The 27,812-nt window shown below is 44.8% G+C and overlaps 1 protein-coding gene across 1 annotated transcript in view; it reads right to left on the reverse strand.

Annotated features, from left to right (window-relative positions):
- LOC147103101 (glutamate receptor ionotropic, kainate 3-like) overlaps nucleotides 1–27,812 on the reverse strand; it is a 582,747-nt gene that overhangs the window by 393,711 nt on the left and 161,224 nt on the right. The window contains exon 2 of the mRNA XM_085962417.1: nucleotides 161–328. Coding sequence (XP_085818543.1) covers nucleotides 161–328 — 168 coding nt within the window. The remainder of the gene's footprint in view (nucleotides 1–160; nucleotides 329–27,812) is intronic.

A 27,812-nucleotide genomic window follows, 5' to 3' on the forward strand; every position in this document is an offset into this window, starting at 1 on the left:
ATTTTTTGAAAAGGTAACAGTGTAAGATTGGGTACAATGTAGGATTTTATCAACAAAAACCGCACACATGCAAAGCTGAACACAGCAGAACACTGAACTGCAACCATATCAAGTAGCTGTCAAAGCACAACAAGCGACATCCTTTGGATCAGGGCCTTACCTTTTCTGGATGCCTCGAAACTATCGTAGATGTTTATTCTTTGAATGTCGTATGTCAGGGTGGTGTTGGGAAGCAGCGTTCTGTTCCTGTTGATGTTATTGACAGCAAATTTGAAGGCCAGCTCTTCTGCTCCCACAGTGCCTCCGTCCACTAATTCAAAGATCCCTCCTGTGACAGAAAAGCAAAGAGTCACTCAGCACACTCTGTGTGCCTCTTATAGAATCGGTATGGGGGGGGAGGTGAGTAGATTACCTCTGGTCATTAAGCGCTGGCAACATCGCGTATGCTGTGGGAGGATTTCCCCATGCAACGATTTTGAGGGAAATTGCGATTCTGTTCTTTTTCGATTACATTTTTGATTTTGCTACAAGTAGTGAACAAAATTAACCCTCCCACCATTTTTTACGCCAACAAATAGTGACTAAAAAAAAAATCCCTTTGCTTTCACGGGTTTTGCCGTGAATCAGCACATCTGTGAGACCTGGATTCAAATGCAGCCCTGCCTGAGGCGGGAAGGTGGGTGACGGTCTCGCTTTCTCTCCGACTGCTGTAGAGTCCAAAGGCAAGTTAGTTTGGGGCAGTCCCATTTGGCACTGCAATTTCAGTTACCAGAAACCACGAGGATGCTCGGTGTGGGAAATGGCAAGTTCACAATGCTGCAGTTAAGGGTATTGCCCTGAGGCTGGAATTCAGGCACATTTTGGGGCTTGGGTAGAGGGAGCTTTATTCCGCATTCACCGGTGCTATACCTAAAGTGGCTGGGCATGCTTGTTGCCGAGACTTTGATGCCTATTTCTGCTAGGCAAAGGTATTAAGGGTTATGGAAGCAAGGCATGTAGATGGAGTTAAGATACAGATGAATTGTGATCTAATTAAATACCAGAACAGGCTCGAGAAGTTGAATGGCCTACTCCCATTCCTCTGTTGCTAAAGTGTGTCCCATTCCCTAACATTGACATCAATGACTTTAATGATTACAAGTATTACATGGTGAAGGGTTAAAAATTAAAGAATGGGAAACCTGAACCCAACCCGCCTCCAACAGGTCCACTTCCAGTTTTAATGGAGGCAAGACGGGGGGCGAGCAACCAATCCTCTCTCAGGAGGCCTCTAAAATATTTTAAGGCGGCTACATGCCTCCATTTTACTTTCACTTTTATTTTTAACACCTGCAGGCCAGGATTCCCGGTCCTCTGAAAACACAACAGATAAAAGGAGGCAGTTCTTTGAGGATGTAACAAGCAGGGTGGACAAGGGTGAGCCAGTGGATGTGGTGTATTTGGATTTCCAGAAGGCATTCGATAAGGTGCCACATAAAAGGTTACTGCGTAAGATAAGAGCTCACGGAATTGGGGGTAATATATTAGCATGGATAGAGGATTGGCTAACTAACAGAAAGCAGAGAGTCGGGATAAATGGGTCATTTTCCGGTTGGCAAACGGTAACTAGTGGGGTGCCACAGGGATCGGTGCTGGGGCCCCAACTATTTACAATCTACATTAATGACTTGGATGAAGGGATCGAGTGTAATGTAGCCAAGTTTGCGGATGATACAAAGGTGGGTGGGAAAGCAAGTTGTGCAGAGGACTCAAAGAATCTGCAAAGGGATATAGACAGGCTAGGTGAGTGGGCAAACATTTGGCAGATGGAATATAATGTGGGAAAGTGCGAGGTTATACACTTTGGCAGGAAAAATAAAAAAGCAAACTATTATTTAAATGGAGAGAGATTACAAAATGCTACAGTTCAGAGGGATCTGGAGGTCCTTGTGCATGAAACACAAAAAGTTAGCATGCAGGTACAGCAAGTAATCAAAAAGGCAAATGGAATGTTGGCCTTTATTTCAAAGGGGTTGGAGTATAAAAGCAGGGAAGTCCTGCTACAACTGTACAAGGTATTGGTGAGACCACACCTGGAGTACTGCGTACAGTTTTGGTCTCCTTATTTAAGGAAGGATATACTTGCATTGGAGGCAGTTCAGAGATGATTCACTAGGTTAATTCCAGAGATGAGGGGTTTGACTTATGAGGAAAGGTTGAGCAGGCTGGGCCTATACTCATTGGAATTTAGAAGAATGAGAGGTGATCTTATCGAAACATATAAGATACTGAGGGGGCTCAACAGGGTAGATGTAGAGAGGATGTTTCCCCTCGTGGGGAAATCTAGAACTCAGGGGCACAGTCTCAGAATAAAGGGTCGCCCTTTTAGAACTGAGATGAGGAGGAACTTCTCTCAGAGAGGCGTAAATCTGTGGAATTCTCTGCCCCAGAGAGCTGTGGAGGCTGGGTCATTAAATACATTTAAAGTGGAGATAGACAAATTTTTGCAAGATAAGGGAGTGAAGGGTTATGGGGAGCGGGCTGGGAAGTGGCTTTGAGCCCTCGATCAGCCATGATCTTATTGAATGGTGGAGCAGACTCGAGGGGCCAAGTGGCCTATTCCTGCTCCTATTTCTTATGTCCTTATGTTCTTATGAAGGGCCGAATCCATCAGGTAAACACCTTTATTGTACTGCTTGTGGGCTTCCCCCTGACCCACCAAGCAAACATGTTTACCTCTTCCCCATCGGACCCCCGCAGGATCAGAACCCCGCGATCCAAACCTTGAAGACCTCGAACATTCCCCGGCTGCTTTCCCACTCGACAGGCAGCAAGACTGTCAATCTGTCTGGCTATTGGGCGGGAAACCTGTTGAAATAATTTTAAACAGGTCCTGCCATTAAATTTGACAGGACATGTGGAAAATGGGCTTCCCGTCTGCAAATCCTCCCCTCGCTCTCTTCCCACCTCGGAGTTATTATCAGGGCCATAGCATCTTACAGCACAGAAAGAGGTCATTCAGCCCATCATGCCTGTGCCGGCTCTTTGAAAGAGCTATTCAATTGGTCCCAGTCCCTCACTCTTTACCCATAGCCTTGTAAATGTTTCCTTTTCAAGTATATATCCAATTCCCTTTTGAAAGTTACTGGTTCCCTATTTCTAGCTCTCAGCCAGCACATCAACACCTGCCATGTCGCTCAGGCATTGCATGAAAGAGACTTCCAGTAATCCACCTCCCCATGAAAGTTCACAAAGCCCTAGTAATGCAACCAAAAGGATTCAGTAGCCATTGACATCACAGCCGGTCCCAGCTATGTACCTAAAAACCAATACTGGGCCATCCATAATCCTCTCCAAATGCCTTATTCCATATCACTCTAGAACCTCTGTATGATGTATACTGAACCATTGAGTATATTCAAGAGAGAGATCGATACATTTTAGGTTACTAATGGAATCAGGGGATATGGGGATAGTACAGGAAGGTGGAGTTGAGGTAAAAGATCAGCCATGATCTTATTAAGCGGCAGAGCAGGCTCGAAGGGCCAAATGGCCTAATCCTGCTCCAATTTCTTATGTTCTTGTCCACTGTGTATATACACTAATGTAATGGAGAAATTAATGACAATGTGTTAAGACCAAGAACAATTTTAGCAATTTTAAAAAAAATAAACACTTCTCCAAAACATTTAGAAATTAATGCTGAGAATTGTCTTCAATATCAACATGACAGGCAGTGAAGGAGTTACGTTAAATGTGAATAGCCTTTTAGAAACTGACTGTGTTTTTATTAAAACCGCTACGTTTTCTGCATATAAGTGGTATTTTTAATTTTGTCTTGTATGGTAATCAATCAGACTGCTGTCACCAATTAAAAGTATCATAACTCATCATAACAAGCAATTTCTCATTAAGAATGGAGCAATAGAAAACAGCACAAAACACACTGATGAACAGAATGAATAATACAATAGGCAGAAATGTCTCCCAGGAGAACAAAGCATTTTTTTAAATTGGATCTGTCGTTGTATTCAGAGATTAAGCCATTTCACTGATCTCAGAAAGAGATAGTTTACATGTGCCAGTGTAGTTTAGCACCAACTGGTAGGTTTATGTCAACTGTTCCCTCATGAAGTGAGTTGCCTTACCTGGATATGCTCTGTGGGGATGGAGCAGTGAAGGAAAGCCAAAGCACCCTCTCCGTGAGGAGGAAAGAACAAACAGGAAAGTTGAGGTGCAGCAGGCTGCTTTTGCAGGCCCTTTTGTGGTTCGGCATTTTGGAAGAGGTTTACAGCTACTTTCATTCTCAGCTCGGGATCGGTACGATGTGGGGAGGAGGAGGGAGAGCCAAAGACCAATAGGCATGGATAAGTGGGTAAAAGAGAGGGAGAGAAAGAAATAAATGGCTAGAGAGCATTGATACAGTGTTTTTTTCACGTCTTCAGGACATCTCGAATCACTTTTTCATGTCAGTTATTGTTGTAACGTAGGCAAATGCTGGAAAGTGAAATACAGGTAGACTATCCTTTATCCGAACTTCCGAAAACCGAAAACCTCTAAAAACCGAAAGTTTTTTCGTTCAGCGTAAGTCGTGCACACGACATGAGCAGAGTGGCGCACGACTTACGCTGAGCAGGGCAGAGGGTCACAGAGTTCCCTCCTGGGTAGGAGATTGCAGGCCGAGCCGGGCAGCGTGAAGGAGGTACCGGGAGAGTGAACCCAACAATACAGCGGCCCGTCCGATAGCTGCAGTGGCCTGTCCGATATTCTTTTCTCCACCCCCCGGCCCCCGACCCCCCGCCGACCCCCACCCCGACCACCTGCCGACCCCCACCCCCGACCCCCCGCCGACCCCCTGCCGACCCCCCCCGCTGACCCCGACCCCCACCCCCGACCCCCCGCCGACCCCCACCCCCACCCCGACCCCCCTGCCGACCCCGACCCCCCGCCGACCCCGACCCCCCGCCGACCCCCCGCCGACCCCCCCCGCCGACCCCGACCCCCCGCCGACCCCCACCTCCGACAAATTTCCCAGTCTTATAAAATACCTTCTGAAATCCGAAATTTTCCGAAAACCGAAACACGGCTGGTCCCAAGGTTTTCGGATAAAGGATAGTCTACCTGTATCTGATCAAAGAGCTGGTGAATTCGCAGAGTTAAGAATGTAAGAAAGGGTGGAAACACGAAAGGCCATTCAGTCGACCAAGCTTGTTCCCTCCACAGAAAACATGTTCCTGGAATCAGCCCGACCCATTCCATCACTGGCCAGCGTGCCAAATAACACCAGTGCATGCTGTCGGAAATACTAGTTAATGATTGTTTTTATTTGATATTGGATGTGTTATCTGAGAAGTTACGATGACCAGTTCTGCATGAATTGCGTCCAGAGAGAACAGATCTGGTAAAATATGCTTATCTGGTGCTCTCTTAATAGCTATTTAAATTCTAGGAAAACACTGGGATCTCAGATAAGTGGAGTGAGGACAGGCGTGGTCAGAGAGCAATGGAGTTGAGTGCAGAAATTGTGCAATTCAATGTGATTTTTTCTCCCAGAAATTTGTAGCTTTGAAAATTATGCTTAATAGATACAGTAGCATATTGTAATATTTATATTAACATTTATTGATCCAAACTAATGCAATATAAATAATAAAATTAAACTGAAACACTGAGGTAATGTCCCGGTCTTCTGGGAGTGGATTAAAGCAAAATTCATGCACTGCGACCACCTGGAATTTTGAACGGAGGGACTGCTGAGGGTCAGCCATCCTACACCCTGCCTCCCCATCCCACGCTTGATAGCGCTTTGAGTGTACTCTTCTGGTTAAAACAATAAAACTGTAACTTAGCAAAAAACATTTAAAGAAACTTAACAACTTAAATTAAAATTCTATTGCCAGTGGTGATAATGCACTCCAGTCCCTGCGGAGCCCACTGGTCAAGGAAGGCCTCGAGCGTGCCAGCGGACACCGCGTGCTCCATCTTCAGGGCCACCCGGGCGCGAACGTGGCCGCGGAAGAGAGGCAGGCAGTCGGGCCGAACGACCGCCCGCTGCCTGGACCAGTTGATGGCCACTTTAGCCAGGCCCAGGAGCAGTCCTACAGGGAGGTCCCCTCCCACGCTTGATATCCCTGACTGAATTGAGCACTAATTGTTTGAGTCTGGTGATCAGCGTACACAAAAACTTCTCACATTCAAACAGCTTGGAGATGTCTGGATTGAAGGTGGTCAGAATTAGTGCCACTCACTGAGTGATCACTATCCCTGTGAGATTGCAACCAAACCATGGAAATTGAACACTGAGGGGATCAAAGGGAGCAGCCAGCTGAATGCAAATTCTCCGAGGTGATTGTTGATGCCTTGCTTGGGGATTGTAAAACCAAAAAGAAATATTGTACCATACATACTTAAGATGTGCTATATTTTATTTTCACTGCATGAGCAATTATTTTTCATATTAAATATTTCTTTTTTTTCATTATTTCCAGCTGGATTATTATTTTTTCCATCTTAAAGCGATTTGACGGGGTGGGGGATTGAAGTTTTCATTAACTCTCAGTAGAAATGGCTCACTGACTGCGTAAAAAAAGCTAGTCTTCACCTCGAGTTGTTTTAGAACCCTGCTCGGAGGCCAGTCCTGTTGGAACACTAAAGCTCATTAATGGAAAGCACCACAAAACAAGACCTTGGGCAGGAGGAGAGTGGGTTAATTAGTCTAACTGCAAAGCATAGGTTTTCAAACTGAGGTCCATGTGGGAATCCTAACTGGTCCTTAAGGGAATTCCAGGGGTGCATGAGGTCATTGAATTTTTGTACTTTTCTACATTTGATGGTTTTTAAGCCCATCATTCTTGCTGCAATATGCTAATAAAAATAGTTTTCTGCAGTAATAGCATGGTTTACCTGTGTGTTACAATCAGTGGGCCAGTTTTTGCTGTAGCAGGGCATCTAACGGTGTCTGCCGTTATTTGGCTTGCCCCTGCACCCAAAGGGCTAGAATTTCCCAGGGCCGTGGAGGCGGGAATGGAGGCGTGTGGGGTGTTAAAATTGTGAAATCGGGGGGGCACGAACCCATCCCGCCCCCAACCCGCCTCCATGCCCATTTCCCAGGAGGCGGGTACCCGGCCTGTGCTGGGAGCCACTTCCCCGAGGCGGGAAGGGGATTAGTGCCAATTAACTGCCTGTTAACAGGTAGTTAACAGGCAGTTTTTAGCCTAATCCCTATTTTTATTCCTGAAGTGTGGGCTGCCCGATGGCTCCAAACCACGCCAAGTTATCGAGGTGGACCGTCGGGCTGAAGGACTTGGAGGGTTCGAGATGTCCGGTGTTCAGGTGAGTGATGGGTGCATGAGTGCAGAGGTAAGTGTGTTTGGTGTGTGTAAAGTGTTTAAATAAGTTTTACTTACCTTTACAGCCTTCCTTCCTTCAGGTCTCGGGAGTCCCTCAGCCCACTAGCACAGAAAGCAGAATGGCCGCGAGCTGTCAAAAAGTTGCAGCCTCTGCTTTCTGTTCTGGAGAGATCTCTAAATCAGCCTGAGAGGAAGGAATTAACTTAGAGTACAGATTGTCAGTGTTTGACAGCTTCAAAGAGCTGTCAAACGCTGATATTTCATCTGTCAAAAGCTCTTGACAGATGAAATGTCAATCTGTGACACCACCTGTTGCCGGGTGGCCCTTAGTTGGCCTGCTGAGCCCACTGGGTGGGCTCAACAAGGTCAATCAAGGGAAAATCGAGTGGGTTGGCCACAACTCGATGGAGGCGGGATGACAACCCCAAAAGTGGGAGTCCCGCCTCCTACTCGCCTCCATTGATAAAATCCAGCCCTTTGACTCAAAAAACTTTTGCCCACAAAAGGGCGCGCTGATAATGGTGCAACGAAGGAGACAGGGTGTCTGGGACCTGAGTGAACAGGACAACCCACAGGGCATCTGTTCAACCAATGAGATTTAAGGAGTGGCAAATAAACAGCGTAAGGGCTGAGAAGGCAGGTGAATTAAAGGGGGTGAACTCAATGTCAAATCAGGTACAGAATGAGAAATAAAGAGAGGGAAAGAAAGATGAGATTAAGAGAGAGAGAGAGAGCAAAGAGGCAGAAAGGAAAAGTAACAAAAAAATGTAAAATTTAAAATTTGACATTTTTAAAATCTCCCCAAAAAATTGAAAACCTGAAGGACTGAGGCTCCACGCTTGTAATAGATAACTTTCCGTGCCAGAGAGGTTAATTGGCAGCCATTAACTCTTATCACATCATTAAAAGGGTACTTACGCTTGTAATGACAAGACTTATCTTTCTGTGGCGAGTTTAACGGGCAATTATTGGGCAAATACAGCAAGTTCCTAAAAATATGGGAAGGCTAAGAGCCAGATGCCAGTTTTGCGAAGCTAACGGTGGAGCGGCGCAACTCGGACTGGAACTTTTAAATATTCACACTTAACCCCACATCTGCTCCTTGGCTGAATTTGCTGTGCCATTTACCCATAAATAACAGAGAGCGCTATTAGCCTTGCCGTTACTTTGACTGCAAATTGTGGCACATTGTCTTTCAGAAGGTAGGACAGAGATCACTGTGAGTATTTCAATATTTGCAAGGGAATCCCAGGAATGAACCAATATTTGCAGGGAGTCTCCCATGCAGAAAAGTTTGTAAACTATTACTGTAAGGAAAAAGATGCAAAGTGTTGCCTCACTGGCTGAGAATTGTTTACTTCAGATGCAATGGGTGGAATGCTGGGCGGATGTTGTATCTAATTAAACTTTTCCTTCTGAAGATGAAGGTAACGCATGAATGAACTTTTCATCATCTTAGTCACTTTCATAAATTGTAATGTGAGGATGTGAGTGAATATCTGAGCTGCCCCGATCTGATTTGGATTACAGTAATTCTGCTAATTAATGCAGCAAAGCTGGGATTGCTGCTTTTCAGCTGAAAAGTAAAAAGCTAATCCTTGTGACAAAGTTTGCAAACCTAATGGATTTTTTTTAGAACTTCTGTCGGATGAAACAGAACCTAAAACTGAATAAAACCACCCCATAAATTTCAACGGTGTTGTTACCATGGAATGATTTCAAAGCTGTAATCTTATTGGAGGCCGAGAGCGAGGTAGAGTGTGTGTGTTTCTTGGTGTCCCTTCAAGAGGGCGGAGCAACAACCCTCCTTTTCCGGGCTCAATTATTAGTGAAGTAATATTTTTGTGTACGTTTGATCTTCCATGAGGCTGTAGTGTGCTGGGATAGAACGCAGCCTTTCACCTCTCGGATTTAGGCTTAAATCCACTCCTGGTTTTGGGAATGGGCCTCGCTTCTCTTCTGGATTGTAAGGGATCTATGCTAAGTAAATGTGGCACAGTCCCAACCAGTTCAGAGCTGCTGACCAGCATACAACATCGGGTGCGCAGGACTATCAGGGAGTTGTAGGTGCGGTGAGTGCAGAGCAAGGTGGCAATGATATGCTTCTGAAGCACCTTAGAGAGAAAAAGGAAATTAGAGATGTGGTGGTATTTCAGCGGATGGACTAGCCAAAGGTGGGCTTTTTGGGGAAAGGGTGGTGATCATGATTTTGAAAAGGAAATAGACAGAGCCTGAGCAAAGCCAGCCATTTACAGCATGGTCCAGCAAAGATAGTTGAGCTGTTAGGATTGGATAGGAAGGAGATAAGAGTCTTGAGGCAGATAAGTTTAGAGATGATGGGGGTGAGATGGGAAAGAAGCTGCAGAGTGTCTGGATGCCAAGGCTTGGCTAAGTGGGGTGGTGATGGGGAGGTCGTGGTTGAGGCAACTGCACGGATGCTCTGTCTTTCAGGCAAAGAAGCCCATGTGCACCTTGCAATCGAGGGTCAAAATTGTACGGCTCTATCCCCAGAAGCAAGTTTGGGTCAGAGATATGGCTATAACACTGTACCCCTGATTTTCAGATGCACCAGACAATTTGGGCATGTGAGTGGAAAAGCAGGAAAACCTTAATTTACATGGACAAGAGGCAGAGCTAGGCATAGAAATAATTAGAGTATGGCTTGTTGAGGAAAGATCAGTCTGGGGTCAATGACGAAGGACAGAGATGCTCTGTCTGGAACGAAGGTCAGAGGAGGCCAGGATCTTCAAGGAAAGTTTGGAGCCTATGTGGAAGCTTGGAGAAGGCTGGAGTCTGCACGGAGGCCAGAGAGTCCAGGGTCTGCAGGAAAGCTGAGAAAAGGCCAGAGGCTACAAAGAGGGCAGAGAAACTGGGTGGGCCAGGGTGACTGATGCAGCAGAGAAACCTAGGGAAGCAGGAGAAACGGAGTAACCTTGGGCAGCAGGGCGAACAGCAGAAACTGGGGTAGCAGTAAGCTGCTCAACCAATTGAGAGTTGCACAATGGGAAGCAGAATGGGAAAGAGTAGTGGGAGTTTTACTCTGGATCTAACCAATATTATATCTTGCTTTTTGCAAGATTGCCTTTACTGACTGAAAATGCAACCAGCCAAACTTAGACAAGTTTCACTACAGCGTGAAAATGTCATTTTAACCAACATCTGAAAAAAATGTATCTGTACATTATCTAAACACCCATAGAGGCAAGAAGCAATAAGACTGAGGAAACTGTTTGTAAACAGCACAGGTCCCTCATTCATACGCAGCACTTTAGTAATGTAGGATTGTTGACATTACACTGTTTCTTATAAGGCTCAGAAGCTCCTTGCTTGGTGTTGTCAATGGTAAGAAGAAGATTGTTATTTGGTTTCCAGTACTTGACCTGATTCTTATGGATACGGGCAATGAGCTGTTATGTAATAATAGTACATCTGTGTCAAGAACTGGAAGAGAGTCTAAATTTACATTGTAGATTGAGGGCAAACTCGTTGAAATCTCCAAAGCTTGCAGGGATCTGAAAATGCAAAGATGGTTTCCATTAAGATTGTTGTTTTTCAGATTTTGACATTGGGGTTAAGGAAGGGTAGAGGTAGAGGGGAGTTAATGCTTCATTGAACCATGCTATACTTGCTAACATTGAGCCCCAATATTGGGAAAATCTTCTCTTCTCAGCCCTTGTATCCATTAACTTGAAGAGCACAAAAATAAATAAAAGTGCAAATTTAAAAAGGTACTTCTTAAGTTCATATTTAGGACAATTTCTTTAAGTGAAGATTTTGTTCTGACTAAAAGTAAAAATTGTAGATAAGTTTGTTACACTGATTGATCAAAAAGGTTGTTTAGACCGAGATTAAATAGCCTTGGCAGATAATACATATGTGGCCAGCCTCTACTACATTACAACAGTGACTGCACTTCAAAAATACTTCATTGGCTGTAAAGCGTTTTGGACGCCCTGAAGTCATGAAAGGCATTATATAAATGCAAGTCTTTCTTTTACCAAGTACTGTTTGACAGGACTGGTCTCCAGGTAGAAAGGGTTGGCAAATACACACACTGTTGGGGTTTGAAGGGCAGCTTGGAGGGGAGGTGGGTGTGGGGGGGCGGACTCCAGTTGAAGATTAATGAAGTAGCAAAATGAAGATAAACCATACATTGACATTGAGAGGAAATCCCAGATGGCACAAATTTATTATTTATTGCTCTACAATATCTTCGGGAAAATGGTACAGGTTTCCTGCAACAGCAAGATTGCCGATGTATGCCAATAGCTTCACTGTCTAGCCATCGATCTTGCCGTTGCCAACTTGTTCCAAATTTCCTGGCTTTCTAATTAGAATATGCTGCAGCGAGCGTAGACTGAGTAAGCCAATGGCATTTAACAGACTTGGATTGTTTATCGTTTCCTATGGATACCCGTAATGTGCGCCTGTGTAAGAACCTCCAGCAAAAACCAGGTGGGGGGAGGGGGGGGTAGTTGAAATGAGGCCAATCACTTACCCCATCTGATCCCACTGCCTTCCCCACCATGTCCCAACCTTAACCGGGGTTCTTCTTTAAATATGCAGACCATGTCCCGATGATGTGTCCAGGACTTGATTGCAAAATTAATCCAAGGCCTGAGCAGGGGAGCAGTGCGGCTTTAACTTGTCGAAGCCAGATCCTGGGCCAGGAGATTCCCAGGCAGGTGAGATTTATAACTGTATTTTACGTCTCCTTGTGAACCAGGAGGAGCAGGTGTGCTCCTGTGGGCCTCACAAGGAAGCTTAGAGCCATCCTTGCCCTGGGCTCTCCTCCCCCACTCCACCCCCACAATTGAGGCCATAAAACACCTCCCCCCCCCCCCCCGCCGCCTGCCAATGATTGCCGGGGACCGTTCCTGCCGGTCGCTGGCCTTGGCCTCCTGCCGCTGAATTCCCGCTCCTGCCCATCGGCCAGGTGGTTGGCGTGGCTGGGTTCGTGCGGGACTCCGGGGGAATTCCGTTAAGATCAGCCGGGCCTCCACATCCCTGGACTCCCTGGGTTTGCCGCCAGCTTTGGGGGTCATGTGCACCATACTCACCCACCCTTTTTAAATCAGGGCCAATGAGTTCTTTTAACACCACAATACAAACCAATGGAAGGCGGTGCATTATTTTTCATTGCCTCTTGCTCTGTTTGTCATACAACAGTCATCACAATGGGCTTCTTGCCATTAAGCTGATCAGACAGCAAGCATTGCAGCCATTGGCTGTGAAAACCATTCAAAACCTTTCACCTCAAAACATTTTATCCTTCTCCCCCTTCCTCTGCGTGTGCGCATTTGTCAAGATGTGCCATGACAGCGATGGGGAATGACGCCAAGACAAATTTTGTCAAGGCTGCAGTTAAACTGGAGCAAGTTCTTTCAGAGAGATTAAGCTATTACAGCAGTGCAAGTATTGATGAGAATTGAAACAATGGCACTTACTGAAGGGTCTTGTATATTTGAAAAATAGAAAAAGACAATCTGAAATTGGACATTTACTGTAAAATAGGGGGGAACTGAAACATATTTGAGCCCATGTCTGAAGTAGAAACAGAGCAACAGGAGTAAGCCATCTAATCCCTCGAGCCTGTTCCGCCATTCGATTAGATCATGAATCCGTAATTCAACGATATTTACCCACCGTTGCTCTGTTTCCCTTGATACCCTTACCTAACAAAAACCTATCAATCTCAGTCATGAAAATTTCAATTGACCCCCAGTATTCACAACCTATTGGAAGATTATTCAAAATAGCTGCCCATTTATTGAAGACATTTGGTCCCTAGCACATAAAGCTAGGTTGACACTCCAGTGCAGTGCTGAGGGAGCGCTGCACTGTCGGGGGTGCTGTCTTTCGGATGAGACATTAAACTGAGGTTCCTCAGGTGGACTTAAAAGATCCAATGGCACTATTTCGAAGAAGAGTAAGGGAGTTCTCCCCGGTGTCCTGGCCAATAGTTATCCCTCAACTAACATTACAAAAATAGATTATCTGGTCATTATCACATTGCTGTTTGTGGGACCTTGCTGTGCACAAATTGGCTGCCACGTTTCCTACATTACAACAGTGACACCACTTCAAAACAAGTAGAGCTGTAAAGTTGAGACGTCCAGTGGTCATGAAAGGCGCTATAGAAATGCAAGTCTTTCTTTCTTCTTTCTAGAATCCTGGCCTATCTGGAATATTGCTTTTGAGATTTAGGATATAAAACTTCCTTGTATTTTTTCAGACCAGACTCCTGCGACCCCCAACCATTATCTCCTACAGTGACACGACTAGTTAATGAATAGGTGTCAAAAGCATACAAAAGACTCACTGGGAATGTTCACTGACCAACTTATTAACTTGCTTATTATTACAACTTGATGAGCATTCACTGCCACAATTGCATTTTATTGACTTCATTTTCCCCTCTTGTACAAGGCATAGAACTGGTTTTGCATATATTTTAGTATCCCCTTAACCCAGCAAGTGCAGGGGACAAAGAATCATGGGTGGGGTGTATAACCAGTGAAATTGCCCAGATTTTTAATTTGTCTACCTCATCTGTACAAAAGGAGCTGTGATTTATGCAAAGCTAAACTTCAATCTACAACAACAAGAAAGTCCTCTCTGAACACTGCTTTTGAACTGTGTCAAGTGAAGAGTGATTTATGGGCTGTAATCTAATTGAGGGTTCAGATAGTTTGCATGTAGAATAAAAATGGATATTCAGGTTTGAGTTACAGGCTGTAATCTAATTGAGTCCTTTCTATGGTTTGGTTTTGGAATAACAGACCTTGGGAGCGGGCTACAGACTGTAATCAAACTGGGGCATGATCTCATTGTGGGATTCACGTCACTTTATCAAGCTATGAAGATGGAGTCGTTCACAGCCTCTGCTTGAGTTATCTGATAATTGGCTTGAAAATTGGACACTGGGGTGTGTTGAGCAGCTAGTTTTATAATGCTAGATCTAACAGTAGTCAACTCTATTAAAATATCAGCGTGCCACTGAACTTCAAAGGTTAGGAGCTTAGTTGGCTGTCTGTTTGCACTATGCTGAAGATTTCCCCCTAATAACTTAAACAGCCATCGTGATATCCAGAGACTAGATGATCAATTCATACTTTTAGCCATTTGGAGCCTGTGTTTGAATTTTGCTATTATAGTAAAGATAATGGCCCAGAAATTCGGGTCGGGGGCTTCCCGCGGGTGTAAGCGCCCGACCTGCACTTACCTAGCACGCCGGCTGTTGAGCTGTGGGCCCCCGTGGAATTCTGATCCTGGGCCTCCTCCAACTGCCGGCGCGCAGTGCTTGTGTATCCCAGGGGCACAGTTAGTTCGATGCATCCCCTGGGATCACGTGGGCCATGGGGAGCCAATCGGAGCAGGGAATGCCCATTGTCAAAACTTATAAATCCTACGGGCCCCTAAACATCAGTAAATCTTCAAATAAATTTTTAAAAACCATCACATTTTTAAATAAACTATAAATTACATGAAATAACTATTTTAAACAATAATTTAAATTTTTGAAATTTAAAAAAAAAAATTCTAACGGGGCTAAAAATAAACTTACCTTGCTTTGAAGTATTTAAAAATAATAAACCTGTGGAAAAAATGTTTTAATTTGAATTAATTCACCACTTACCTTGTAAAAAGCAGGCCTTATGCCTGCTTTTTATATGTGTAACTTCTGGAGACTTACCCTCCCGGGAAAACCTGCAAACAAAACGTAAGTTCAATGTGCACGCGCAGTCTCTCCTGCGCACGCGTTCAAACTCTGAACCCCTTCTTTCAGGGGAACGGAAGTGCCGGTTTCCCGCGCATGCGCAGTGCATACAGGAAACCGGCACTTCCATTGGGCCTACGAGTGAGTACCCCGTGCGTCCACACCCGTGGAGACCCGAAGTTCTGGGCCAATATTAAGATCTCTGTACTAGAGATGAGCAAGGGTTGATTTGGACCTTAGCCAGCAAAATTTCAAGCAGTTAAGATTAGAGTTGATTCACGCTCAATGCTGATTGCCCTCTGTTACCTTGCCTAATTGGCCATTTTTCATGTGTGTGTTTAAATGGGCTATTTGATTATGAGGCACATCCTGAACAAGCTCAATTTTATCCTCATCTAATTTCAGCACTTTTCACTAAGGGGTCACTAGATAATGATTGGGAGCAGGAACCCCTTCCAATGTTTTCCCTTTCCTAGCCAAAGGACTCTGAGTTCAATTGTAATGCTCCTTTTCACACTCGTGTCTAAATACAAATATTATTAACTGCAGATACCATTGATGAAGAAATTAGGCTATTGTCCTCAGTTCACTAATTTGCTGTTTCCAGTGACACATATTACCCAGTGAGACCACCACTTAAAAAAAAATCTGGAATTGCCTGTATGACTGGATGATGTAGCCTTTGCAGTGGGACGCAGTACACTTTTGCTACAACTAGATGTCTGTACTACACTTAATGGGCCAGAAATTCGGGTCGGAGGCTTCCCGCGGGTGCAAGCCCCCGACCTGCACTTACCTAGCGTGCCTGCCATTTTGCTGTGGGGCTGCATGGGATTCTGATCCTGGGCCTCCTCCAGCTGCCGGCATGCAGTGCTTGCGTATCCCAGGGGCGCAATTAGTTCGAAGCGTCCCCTGGGATCACGTGGGCCATGGAGAGCCAATCGTAGCAGGGAATCTCCATTCATAAATTTGGCAGGAAGACCTGTCAAATCTATGAATAGAGATCGGCCCCAAAACCTAACTAAAACTTCAAATAATTTTTTTTTTTAATCTCATTTTTAAAATAACAATAAATTACATAAATTAACTATTTTAAACAAAAATTTAAATTTTTGAAAAAATTAATTAAAGTTTTTAACAGGGCTAAAAATAAACTTACATTTCTTGAAAGTATTTTAAAATGATAAAACTGTGGAAAAAAAGTTTTAATTTTACTTAATTAACCTCTTATCTTGTTAAAAGCAGGCCTTGCGACTGCTTTTTTTATGCGCAGCTGCTAGGGACTTACCCGCACGGAGAAACCTGTAAAAAAATCGGAAGTTCCAGGCATACGCGCTGCCTCTCTGGTGTACGCGTTTGACCTCCGAACTCCTTTCTTCAAGGGAACGGAAGTTCCAGTTTCCAGCGCATGCGCAGTGCATGCACGAGACCGGCGCTTTCGTTGGCCCTACGCGTGAGTACACAGCGCGTACTCACCTGTGGGGACCTGAATTTCTGGCCCATTAATAAATACATGCAGTAGTGACACCCAATGATGCAAACCAGCTGCCTGCACCTCCCTATTTAGAAAAAACTATTCTCATCTCTCTTACTGCAAACTTTTTGCAGAGGTAATTATTTTGAGTCATTGTCATGCAGACATTCCTGTATGGGATCAGATATGAAAGTAGCTCAGTGGATTAACAATTGTCCAAACTGAATAAGACATCTTTCAGCAACCCCCATCGCAAAAGTAATTAAAACAACCCCGTTATTTAAAGGCACGTACTATCAATGATCAAAACCACTGTCAAGATACACCACAAATGATACCCACTGTATCACTGCCATTGACAGTACAGCATATGAAATAGATAAATGCACCCAACATATTTCTGGTGATAGCATAGAAACCAAATTCAATGCCTGCTGTGGGTTGAAAAGTTTTATTCTGCTATTCAAGGAAGCCAAAAATTAATTCATGTCAAGCACTCGCATCCTTTCAAATGCCACCATCTCTAGTATCCGATGGGCATGATTTGGGATCTCTGCCAATTTTAGGCATTTCTTCTTTTATGTGTTACACATTTTTATATTTTTAATATTACAAGAAGTATGGCGATGGCAGTTTCCTTTTATAAAATCTATTTTTCCATTGTATATTTTGCAAACAGCGTGTTATAAATCATCAATGTTCAATTTTCTATAAAGTATTATGAAAGGAAAGCACTTAGTTGACTATCCTGCAGTATTTAAACAATGGTTAAATGCAAGCACCCACATACCTATGGGAGCAGTTTAGGATTCAACAAAGGAGGACAAAGGGATTAATTAAGAAAGGGAAAATAGAATATGAGAGTAAGCTTGCAGGAAACATAAAAACTGACTGTAAAAGCTTTCATAGATATGTGAAGAGAAAAGGATTGGTGAAGTCAAGCGTAGGTCCCTTGCAGTCAGAATCAGGGGAATTTATATTGGGGAACAAAGAAATGGCAGACCAAATAAATACATATTTTGGTTCTGTCTTCACAAAGGAGGACACAAATAACCTCCCAGAGATGTCGGGGAACATGGGGTCTGATGAAAGGGAGGAACTGAAAGAAATCAGTATTTGTAGGGAAATGGTGTTAGGGAAACTGATGGGATTGAAGGCAGATAAATCCCCAGGGCCTGATAATCTACATCCTAGGGTACTTAAGGAAGTGACCCTAGAAATAGTAGATGCATTGCTGATCATCTTCCAACATTCGATGGAATCTGGAACAGTACCCATGGATTGGAGGGTAGCTAATGTTAACCCACTATTCAAAAAAGGTGGTAGAGAGAAAATGGGGAATTACAGACCGGTAAGCCTGACATCGGTAACAGGGAAAATGCTAGAGTCCATTATAAAAGATGTAATAGCAGAGCACTTGGAAAACAGTGACAGGATTGGACAAAGTCAATATGGATTTACAAAAGGTAAATCGTGCTTGACTAATCTACTGGAAATTTTTGAGGATGTAACTAGTAAAATAGATAAGGGAGAACCAGTGGATGTGGTGTATTTGGACTTTCAGAAGGCTTTCGATAAGGTCCCGCATAAGAGATTAGCATGTAAATTTAAGGCACATGGGATTGGGGGCAAGGTATTGACTTGGAGAGAGAACTGGTTGGCAGACAGAAAGCAAAGAGTTGGAATAAACGGGTCTTTTTCCGAGTGGCAGGCAGTGGGGTACCGCAGGGATCGGTCCTTGGACCCCAGCTATTCACAATATATATTAATGATCTAGACAAGGGAACTAGATGTAATATCTCCAAATTTGCAGATGACACAAAGCTGGGTGGGCGTGTGTGCTGTGAGGAGGATGCCGAGAAACTACAGAATGATTTGGACAGGTTGGGTGATTGGGCAGAAGCATGGCAGATGCAATATAATGTGGATAAATGTGAGGTTATCCACTTTGGTGGCAAAAACAGGAAGGCAGATTATTATCTGAATGGCAATAGATTGGGAGAAGGGGAAGTGCAACGAGACCTGGGTATCCTTGTGCACCAGTCGCTGAAGGTAAGCAAGCAGGTGCAGCAGGTGGTTAAGAAGGCAAATAGTATGTTGGCCTTCATGGCGAGAGGGTTTGAGTACAGGAACAAGGATGTCTTGCTGCAGTTGTACAGGGCCTTGGTGAGACCACATCTTGATTACTGTGTGCAATTTTGGTCGCCTTATCTGAGGAAGGATATTCTTGCCATGGAAGGAGTTCAGCGAAGATTCACCAGGCTGATACCTGGGATGGCAGGAATGACGTATGAGGAGAGATTGGGATGATTGGGCTTGTACTCGCTGGAGTTTAGATGAATGAGAGGGGATCTCATTGAAACTTATAAAATTCTGGCAGGACTGGACAGACTAGATGCAGGGAGGATGTTCCTGATGGTCGGGGAGTCCAGAACCAGGGGTCACAGTCTAAGGATAAGGGGTAGGCCTTTTAGGACAGAAATGAGGAGGAATTTCTTCACCCAGCAAGTGGTGAACCTATGGAATTCTCTACCACAGAAGGCACTAGAGGCCAATTCATGAAATATATTCAAGAAGGAGTTGGATATATTTCTTAAGGCTAAATGGATCAAGGGGTATGGGGAGAAAGCAGGGACCGGGTACTGAACTTGGATGATCAGCCATGATCGCATTGAATGGCGGAGCAGGCTCGAGGGGCCGAATGGCCTACTCCTGCTCCTATCTTCTATGTTTCCAAGACTCCAAACTAGCCCTGGAGAAGCGGTGGATTGCAACATGAATATTGTTGACTAGGCTCTGGGAAACCCATATTATCTCTCATAAGAACATAAGAACATAAGAAATAGGAGCAGGAGTAGGCCATTTGGCCCTTCGAGCCTGCCCCGCCATTCAATGAGATCATGGCTAATCTTCTGCCTCAAATCCATTCACCGGTCCTATCGCCATATCCCTTGATGCCCTTACTAGTCAGAAATCTATCAACTTCTGTTTTGAATATACCCAATGACTGAGCCTCCACAGCCCTCTGGGGTAGAGAATTCCAAAGATTCGCCACCCTCTGTATGAAGAAATTTCTTCTCATCTCAGTCCTGAATGGCCTACCCTTTATTTTGATGCTGTGGCCCCTGGTTCTAGACTCCCCAGCTAAGGGAAACATTCTCCCAGCATCCATCCTATCAAGCCCTGTAATAATTTTGTATGCTTCAATGAGATCCCCTCTCATTCTTCTGATTTCAAGAGAATACAGGTCTAGTTTACTCAATCTCTTCTCATACGACAGACCCGCCATCCCTGGAGTCAATCTCGTGAACCTTCGTTGCACTCCCTCTATGGCAAGTATATCCTTCCATAGGTAAGGAGACCAAAATTGTACACAGTACTCCAGGTATGATCTCACCAAGGCCCTATATAATTGGAGTAAGACTTCTTTACTCCTGTACTCAAATCCACTTGTAATGAAGGCCAGCATACCATTTGCCTTCCGAATGGCTTGCTCCACCTGCACATTCACTTTCAGTGACTCATGTACAAGGACACCCAGGTCCCTTTGAGCATCTGCATTCCTCAATCTTTCACCATTTAGGAATTACTCTGCCTTTCTGTTTTTTCTACATTTATCCACGTTATATTCCAGCTGCCATGATCTCGCCCACTCACTGAGCCTGTCGAGATCCCCTTGAAGCCTCTTCACATCCTCTTCACAACTAACACTGCCACCTAGCTTTGTATAATCAGCAAATTTGGAAATGTTACTTTTAGTCCCCTCATCCAAATCATTGATATAGATTGTGAATAGCTGGGGCCCAAGCACCGATCCTTGTGGTACCCCACTAGTCACAGCCTGCCATCCTGAAAAAGACCTGTTTATCCCTACTCTTTGTTTTCTGTCTGTTAAACAATTCTCAATCCATGCTAGTATATTAGCCCCAATTCCATGTGCCCTAATTTTTCTCACCAACCTCTTGTGTGGGACCTTATCGAAGGCCTTCTGAGAATCCAGATACACCACATCTACCAGTTCCCCTTTGTCTACTCCACTAAATCCATGTTGACTCTACCCAATCTTATTATTAGATTCTAAGTGCCCAGTTATTGCATCCTTTATAATAGATTCCAGCATTTTCCCAATTATTGATTTGAGACTAACAGATCTGTAGTTGCCCGTTTTCTCTCTCCCTCCTTTCTTATATAGCGGGGTTACATTTGCTATCCTCCAATCTGCAGGAACCGTTCCAGAATCTATACAATTTTGGAAGATGACAACCAATGCGTTCACTATTTCAATAGCCACCTCTTTCAAAACCCTAGGATGTAGGTCATCCAGTCCTTGGGATTTGTCGACTTTTAGTCTCATTAATTTTGCTAGTACTATTTTTTTTCTAATAATATTTTCTTTAAGTTCCTCATTCTTATCACACCCTTGGTTTGCTCATATTTCTGGGGTTTTTTTTGTGTCTTGCTCCATGAAGACAGAAACAAAGTATTTATTTAATTTCTCTGCCATTTCCTCATTCCCCATTATAAATCCTCCCATCTCTGACTGTAAAGGACCTACATTTACCTTCGCCAGTCTTTTCCTTTTCACATACCTATAGAAGCTTTTACAATCCGTTTTTATATTTTTTGTTAGTTTGTGCTCATATTCCATTTTCCCTTTCTTTATCAATTTCTTGATCCCCTTTGCTGATTTCTAAAAAGCTCCCAATCCTCAGGCTGACCGCTTTTTCTGGCAACTTTATCAGCCTCCTCCTTTGACTTAAAACTAGCTTTAATTTCTTTTGTTAGCCATGGTTGGATCACTTTTCCTTTTGGGTTTTTATGCCCTAGAGGAATATATGTTTGTTGCAAATTATGCATTATTTCCTTGAATGTTAGCCATTGTATGTCCACCTTCATACCTTTCGGTGTAGTCTCCCAATCTACCATGGCCAACTTGTCCCTCATACCCTTGTAGTTTCCTCTGTTTAGATTGAAGACCTTAGTTTCAGATTGGACTACATCACTCTCAAACTTAATATAAAATTCAATCATATTATGGTCACTTGTCCCTAAAGGCCCCTTTACCACAAGGTTATTGATTAGCCCTTCTTCATTACACAGTACCAGATCCAGAATAGCCTGTTCCCTGTTTGGTTCCTCCACATACTGATCCAGGAAACCATCTTGCATGTATTCCAAGAATTCGTCCTCCACACCATTAGTGGTAATTTGATTTGCCCAGTCAATATATAGATTACCATATTGCCCTTGTTACATGAACTTCCAATCTCTTGATTGATACTGTGCCCTACATTACCACCACTGTTTGGTGGCCTATACACAACTCCCACCAATGTTTTCCACCCTTTGCTGTTTCTTAGCTCCACCCAAAGTTATTCCAGTTCTACATCATGATCTGCCAAGCCAAGATCTTTTATCTCTACTGTACTGATCTCATCCCTTATTAACATCGTTACGCCACCTCCTTTTCCTTTTTGTCTGTCCTTCTTAAATGTTGAGTAACCTGGAACATTCAGTTCCCAGCTTTGGTTACCCTGCAACCATGTCGCTGTAATGGCAATTACATCATACCCATTTACTTCTATTAGTGCCATTAATTCATCCACCTTGTTGCAAATGCTACGTGCATTTAGATAAAGTGCCTTCAACTTTGCCTGTTTAATATTTTTCTGCACTTTGACCCTCTTTATTGTTGGCCTTTGTTTCTGCTCCCTACTAGTTTTGCTGACTACTTTTCTAACTTGCACTTCCAGCTTTGTTACTCTCCATTCTGGGCCCACACTTAGGTTCCCAGCCCCCTGACAAACTAGTTTAAATAATTCCCAACAGAACTAGCAAACCCCCCTGCAAGGATGTAGGTCCCGTTTCTGCCGAGGTGTAACCTGTCCAGCCTGTACAGGTCCCACCTTCCCCAGAATCGGTCCCAATGCCTCAGGAATTTAAATCCCTCCCTCCTACACCATCTCTCCAGCCGTGCATTCATCCGGTCTATTCTCCTATTTCTGCTCTTCCTCGCATTTGGCACTGGGAGTAATCCTGAGATTACTACCTTTGAGGTCCTGCTTTTTAATTTATTTCCTAGCTCCCTATATTCTGCTTGCAGGACCTCGTCCCTCTTTCTACCTATGTTGTTGGTACCGATATGGACCACAAACTCTGGCTGTTCACCCTCCCCCTTCAGAATGTCCTGCAGCCGCTCAGTGACATCCTTGACCCTGGCACCAGGGAGGCAACATACCATCCTGGAGTCACGTCAGCGGCCACAGAAACGTCTATCTGTTCCCCTTACGATAAAATCCCCTATCTCTATTGCTCTCCCACTCTTTTTCCTCCCCTCCTGTGCAGCTGAGCCACTCGTAGTGCCACGGACTTGGCTCTTGCTGCATTCCCCTGAGAAACCATCTCCCCCAGCAGTATCCAAAATGGAAAGTCTGTTGGAGAGGGAGATGGACCCAGGGGACTCCTGCACTACCTTTCTAGTTCTTTTACTCTGGCTGTCACCCATCCCCTGTCTGTCTGTGCACTCTTTACCTGCGGTGTGACCACCTCGTTAAACGTGCTATCCACGAAGGTCTCAGCCTTGTGGATGCTCCACAGTGACTCCAACTGCAATGTATTTCGAGTAGCTGCAGCTGGAGACACTTCCTGCACACGTGTTCGCCCTGGACACCGAAAGTGTCCCTGACTTCCCACATAGCACAGGAGGAGCACTCCGTGCTGCCGAGCTGCCCTGCCATGTCCTACCCTTAATTTACTTCCTTTACTTCTTTTAAATTAAAGAATATTAAACACACTAGGCACCTTACTTCACTTTAAACACTACTTACTCCAAACTAGAGACCTTACTTTTACTTTAACGACTGGACTGTAGAAATACTCACCAGGTCCTACTTACCAATCAGCTCCTTCCCTTGTGCCGACGTCACTTTTAATCTCTGACGTCACTTTCAAATGTTGCCTGTTGAGGTCCGCTCTTGCTGCTGCTCCCAGTAGCTCGGTCTGGGCCTTGAGCCTTGGGCTTTATTTCCTCGCTCCTCCTTCACCTGTTCCCTCACAGGTCAGTCCACTCTCGCTGCTGCTCCCAATAGCATCCTTATGAGTTGTTGGGTGATCCCATTGACCATTTCCACAGGCTGGAACTTCCTAGTTGGAAACTGATCTGAATCTCTTTTGTGATTAACTTCCCTGTCTTTCATTATTTGCACTTATCATATCACAAGTGTCTGGTGTACAAAAAAATCTCAGCCCCTTGACCGTGAGTGACTTGTACTATCATCAGAACCCCTCTGTCTGATGAAGAGAGATAGGCTGAACTATGTGCTTATTATATTGTACTGTTCATTACTTATGTATTTAAACTCTATGGGCTCGATTTTGTTACTGGGGCGGGCTGGGTCGTGTAATCCGCTTTTCGTGTTAGCCACCTGATTCTAAATCGATGTGGGAGAATGATGCGATTTTAACTTAAGTGGTCAACTGAGTTCCAGCGTGTGGGAACCCATGGCCCAATTATTTTTTTCAGTCTGAAACTCGCCTCCGATGACGTCATCATTGCTGCTGCATTTAAGGTCTGCAACAAGCCTTGCTTCTTCTGCAGACTGCCAACCTTTTGGCCTTTCATGTTAGAGGGACCTGGAGGCAGAATGACCAGCGAGAGACCTAGGTCTGCTCCCAGGTTTGATGACGTCGCCCTGCAAGCTTTAGTGGAGGGAGCAAGAGCTCATAAAGAGGTGCTCTTCCCTTCTTCAGGGAGGAAGAAGCCTCCCCAGCAGACCAAGGCTGTGTGGATCCAGGTGGCCCAGGAGGTCAACTCTTTGTCGATAACCTGCAGAACCTTGCTTCAGTGCAGGAAGAGGTTTCATGACATTCTGCGCACTGGATAAGTGAGTAAGACTTTCCCATCACCCTCAATCTGATCCCCATTGCCTCTCCTCACCAGCACTCCGCTTTAGCAATCTCTTCCTCCACATCCCACTTGACACTGATATCCATGCATCCTTACCCATTCCCTCTCTCTCTATGGTCACATTCACCTAACTGTTCAACTATGCAGCCCTCACACTCCCTATCACTGTGATGCTATGAAAACAACTTACAAAACACAGGGAGGGCCCTTGGTCTTGCCACCTCACTCCATCTTTGTCTCCTTCTAAGCATCTATGCTATGGATTCTCTGTACTCACTCCTTCATTCTCACTCAAACTCCACTTGTCTCACTCATTGCAGGAAAAGAGAGCTCACAATATGAGGGAAAGAGCGAGGCCAGGAAGAGGGCCACCCTCAGTAGTCCAGCTCACCCCCTGGGAGGAGGTGGTCCTGGAGATCATGGGAGTGGAGGACGATGCGCAAGTGGGGGACGGACAGATGGGTGCATCACAGCAAGCTGGTGACAGACTAGTTTTCCATCTCAGTCATTGACATTGCATAAGTCACTGATAATGATTCTGAAGCTCTAACAGATGGACTTATGATCATCTGTAATATGCAATGTGCATGTAACCTTGGCATCACATCTCTGACTCTTTCCTTTACTCCCCCACAGGACCATCGCAAGCACCCGTCCCCACTAGCCAGGAGGAAGAGCCTGAGCATCCAGACTCCTCAGAGGAAGCTGCAACCTCTGAGGGCGCAGCGTGAGCAGAATTCAGTGCACCCAGCACCAGCGCAGACACTCACACCTCGGTGGGACCTTCGCAAGATAGAATAGTGTTGACACCTGGTGTATCACAGCTCACAAGTGAGCATCAGCAGATGGTGGAGACAGGAACAGCAATGGAGAGTCCTCGTCGGAGGGTGCAGGCCTCTGCCAGCTCGGCTCAGCTGCATGTCGACCCTCTGCCTCTGGGTCCATCCACAAGATAAGTGGTGCTGGAACTCAAGGAACAGATGCAGGAGCCTCTGGCAGGTTTTGTTTCCAGGGTCTCGAGTGTGGACCGAATGGAGGAGTCCATAACGAACATGAGCAGAGCCTTTGTGGAGTCATTGGCGCATGAACGCATCACCACGGAAAGGATGGCAACCTCCATGGGGGTCATAAGTCGCCAGAGTGCAGAAAACATGGTTAGTGTTCTGAATAGAATGACATCTCTGGAGGAGCGATGGTCATCTATTGAACGGAGAAACCAGACCTTCATGGAAGTCCTTCTAAGTAGGACTGCCAGTGCAGATACAGGTCCCCATGGCCCCCCTGATGTGCAGCAAGGTGCTCTCAAGCCACTTGCAAGCGCTGAGGGGGACTTGACCCATGAGAGGGAAGTTGGTGGCAGACATCAAGGAAGTGGGGGCTCCTCGCTCCTCTCGAAGCGCTCACACTTCCATGCCACTGCAGAGCCCTCGGTCAGAGCCCTACCAGAGTCCACACCCAACTGAGAGCGGCATCTCAACCCCTGCACAGCCACAGGAGCAGCAGACTGTTGGTGAGCTCTCACAGGTTTGCAACCCCAGAGGACACCCGCCAAAGGTGTCGAGACAGGAGCAGCAAGAAACTGAGCAAGGGGCCTCCACATCTACTGAAGCCACAGGGGAAGCACCACTTAGGAGCACACGTAAGAGAAAGATCCTGCACAAATAGTCACAAGGGTAATCACTTGGGTGAAATTTGATGTCTAACGTTAAAAAGCCATCAGATGGTTACTGTAAACAAAAAATATGATGGCAACTTCTGCAGTTGTGGCGTGTGTCATTTCGCTAATGGGACGTCCACATTGAGGGCTTAGGATTACTTGGTATATGCCTCAGTTGAGGAAGCGCTCAGTGAAGGTGGCGAGAGGGGTTTCCCAGGAAGTCACACTGGAAATGGGTGTCAGGCTCCAAACTTCCACAACTGTGGTTATGCCTTCTAAAAGTTCCCCCAGACCTGAGACAACAAAGTCCTGCCACTTGCAAATGATGGCTGATCAAATATCTTATTTAGTGGTGGAGCTGCAGCTAATAGTCAGCAATCCAATTGTGCTCCCGCCAGGTTTCACCGTTGTGTTTCAGAGCAGGCGTGCTTCACGTCGGAAAAGAGTTAAAATCACCAAGGACTTTCAAAATGGGATAATAGAGGCAATTTAGTGTTTGTTAAGGGCCTTACGGGAGCAGTAAACACGATTTCTTGAAAATTGCTTGGAGGCGGGATTGGGCCTGCCCGCTACTTCTTGCAATTTTAACACCCCACATGCCTCCATTCCCGCCTCCACGGCCCTGCGAATTTCTGAAAAGTGTACTGATGGGTGATAATTGATAACTCAGCCCTTCATTGTGACTGATGAATGGTACCATACCAGCTCTATTTTGATTTAGGAGCTGCTCTACGTTACACTATTGTTGCTGTTTTAATAAGACAAATGTGGCAATGTCTTTTGGTCCTTTAGTTATTAGTTGGTCAACTATATCTAAATTGAAAACCCTGAGTTGCCCTTCATTCAGTGGAATGTTACTGCAAGAGACACTCAATGTTCATTTAACCATGGCGCGATACCATTTTGACAATCTAATGACTTTCCTATCAAACGTGTGGGGATTGTCTCAATGATTTAATTTTCCTCTTGGCATTTTTTAGGATATTCACATGGCATCAGTTTATTCCTTAGGTCCTTATTTGTTCCTGATTATTGATAAGTTCACACTCGGGCTGGAGGCAGCACAACATGGTCTCCTCCTAATGGCAACACACTAAAATATTACCAAAATTCACATCATAAACTAAAAACAAATCTTATGCATTAGTCACCTTTCTCTTTTTTATACTCCATTTTCTAAAAGGTCCAAAAACATTCTCTCTCTTTCATTTCCATCCTCTTCCACTCATATCTGAAATGCTTCTTCTGAGCTGAGCCTTCATGTTTAATCTGTTTTTTTTCTCTGCTCTCCACCTCATTGGTACAACTCTTCCTCATGTTCTGCTTTCCTTCCCCGCCCCCCCCGCCCACCTTTTTCACCTTGCTCCTTTCATCCTGTAGCTCGCCTTCTCAGCCCGTCTCTCTGGTGACACCACCGTCCCTCCTGACTTTATACCCTCAGCATTGTCACTTTCTTTCTCCTGGCTTACACCTCTTTTCTATCTCCAGAACTTTTCTTCTCTTTCTAAGGGAAATTGAAGCCCAGCAGCACTGAGCGAGCAATTATTGGTACATTTAAATGCACACCATTAACAAGGGAAGTATGGGACGGTAGATGGGGCTGGATTTTTGCAGTGCCAATGTCATGATTTGAGCACAACAGTAAAGCCGCTACTTCATGTGGCCTACATGGAAAGCAAAGCAGTAACCCAAGGAGGAAATTGGGTTTAAATCTCTGGAACCTGGGT

Source organism: Somniosus microcephalus, chromosome 20, assembly GCF_052327205.1.
Source record: "Somniosus microcephalus isolate GS21.2 chromosome 20, FLI_Smic_1.0, whole genome shotgun sequence".
In the NCBI taxonomy this organism is placed as follows: Eukaryota; Metazoa; Chordata; class Chondrichthyes; order Squaliformes; family Somniosidae; genus Somniosus; species Somniosus microcephalus.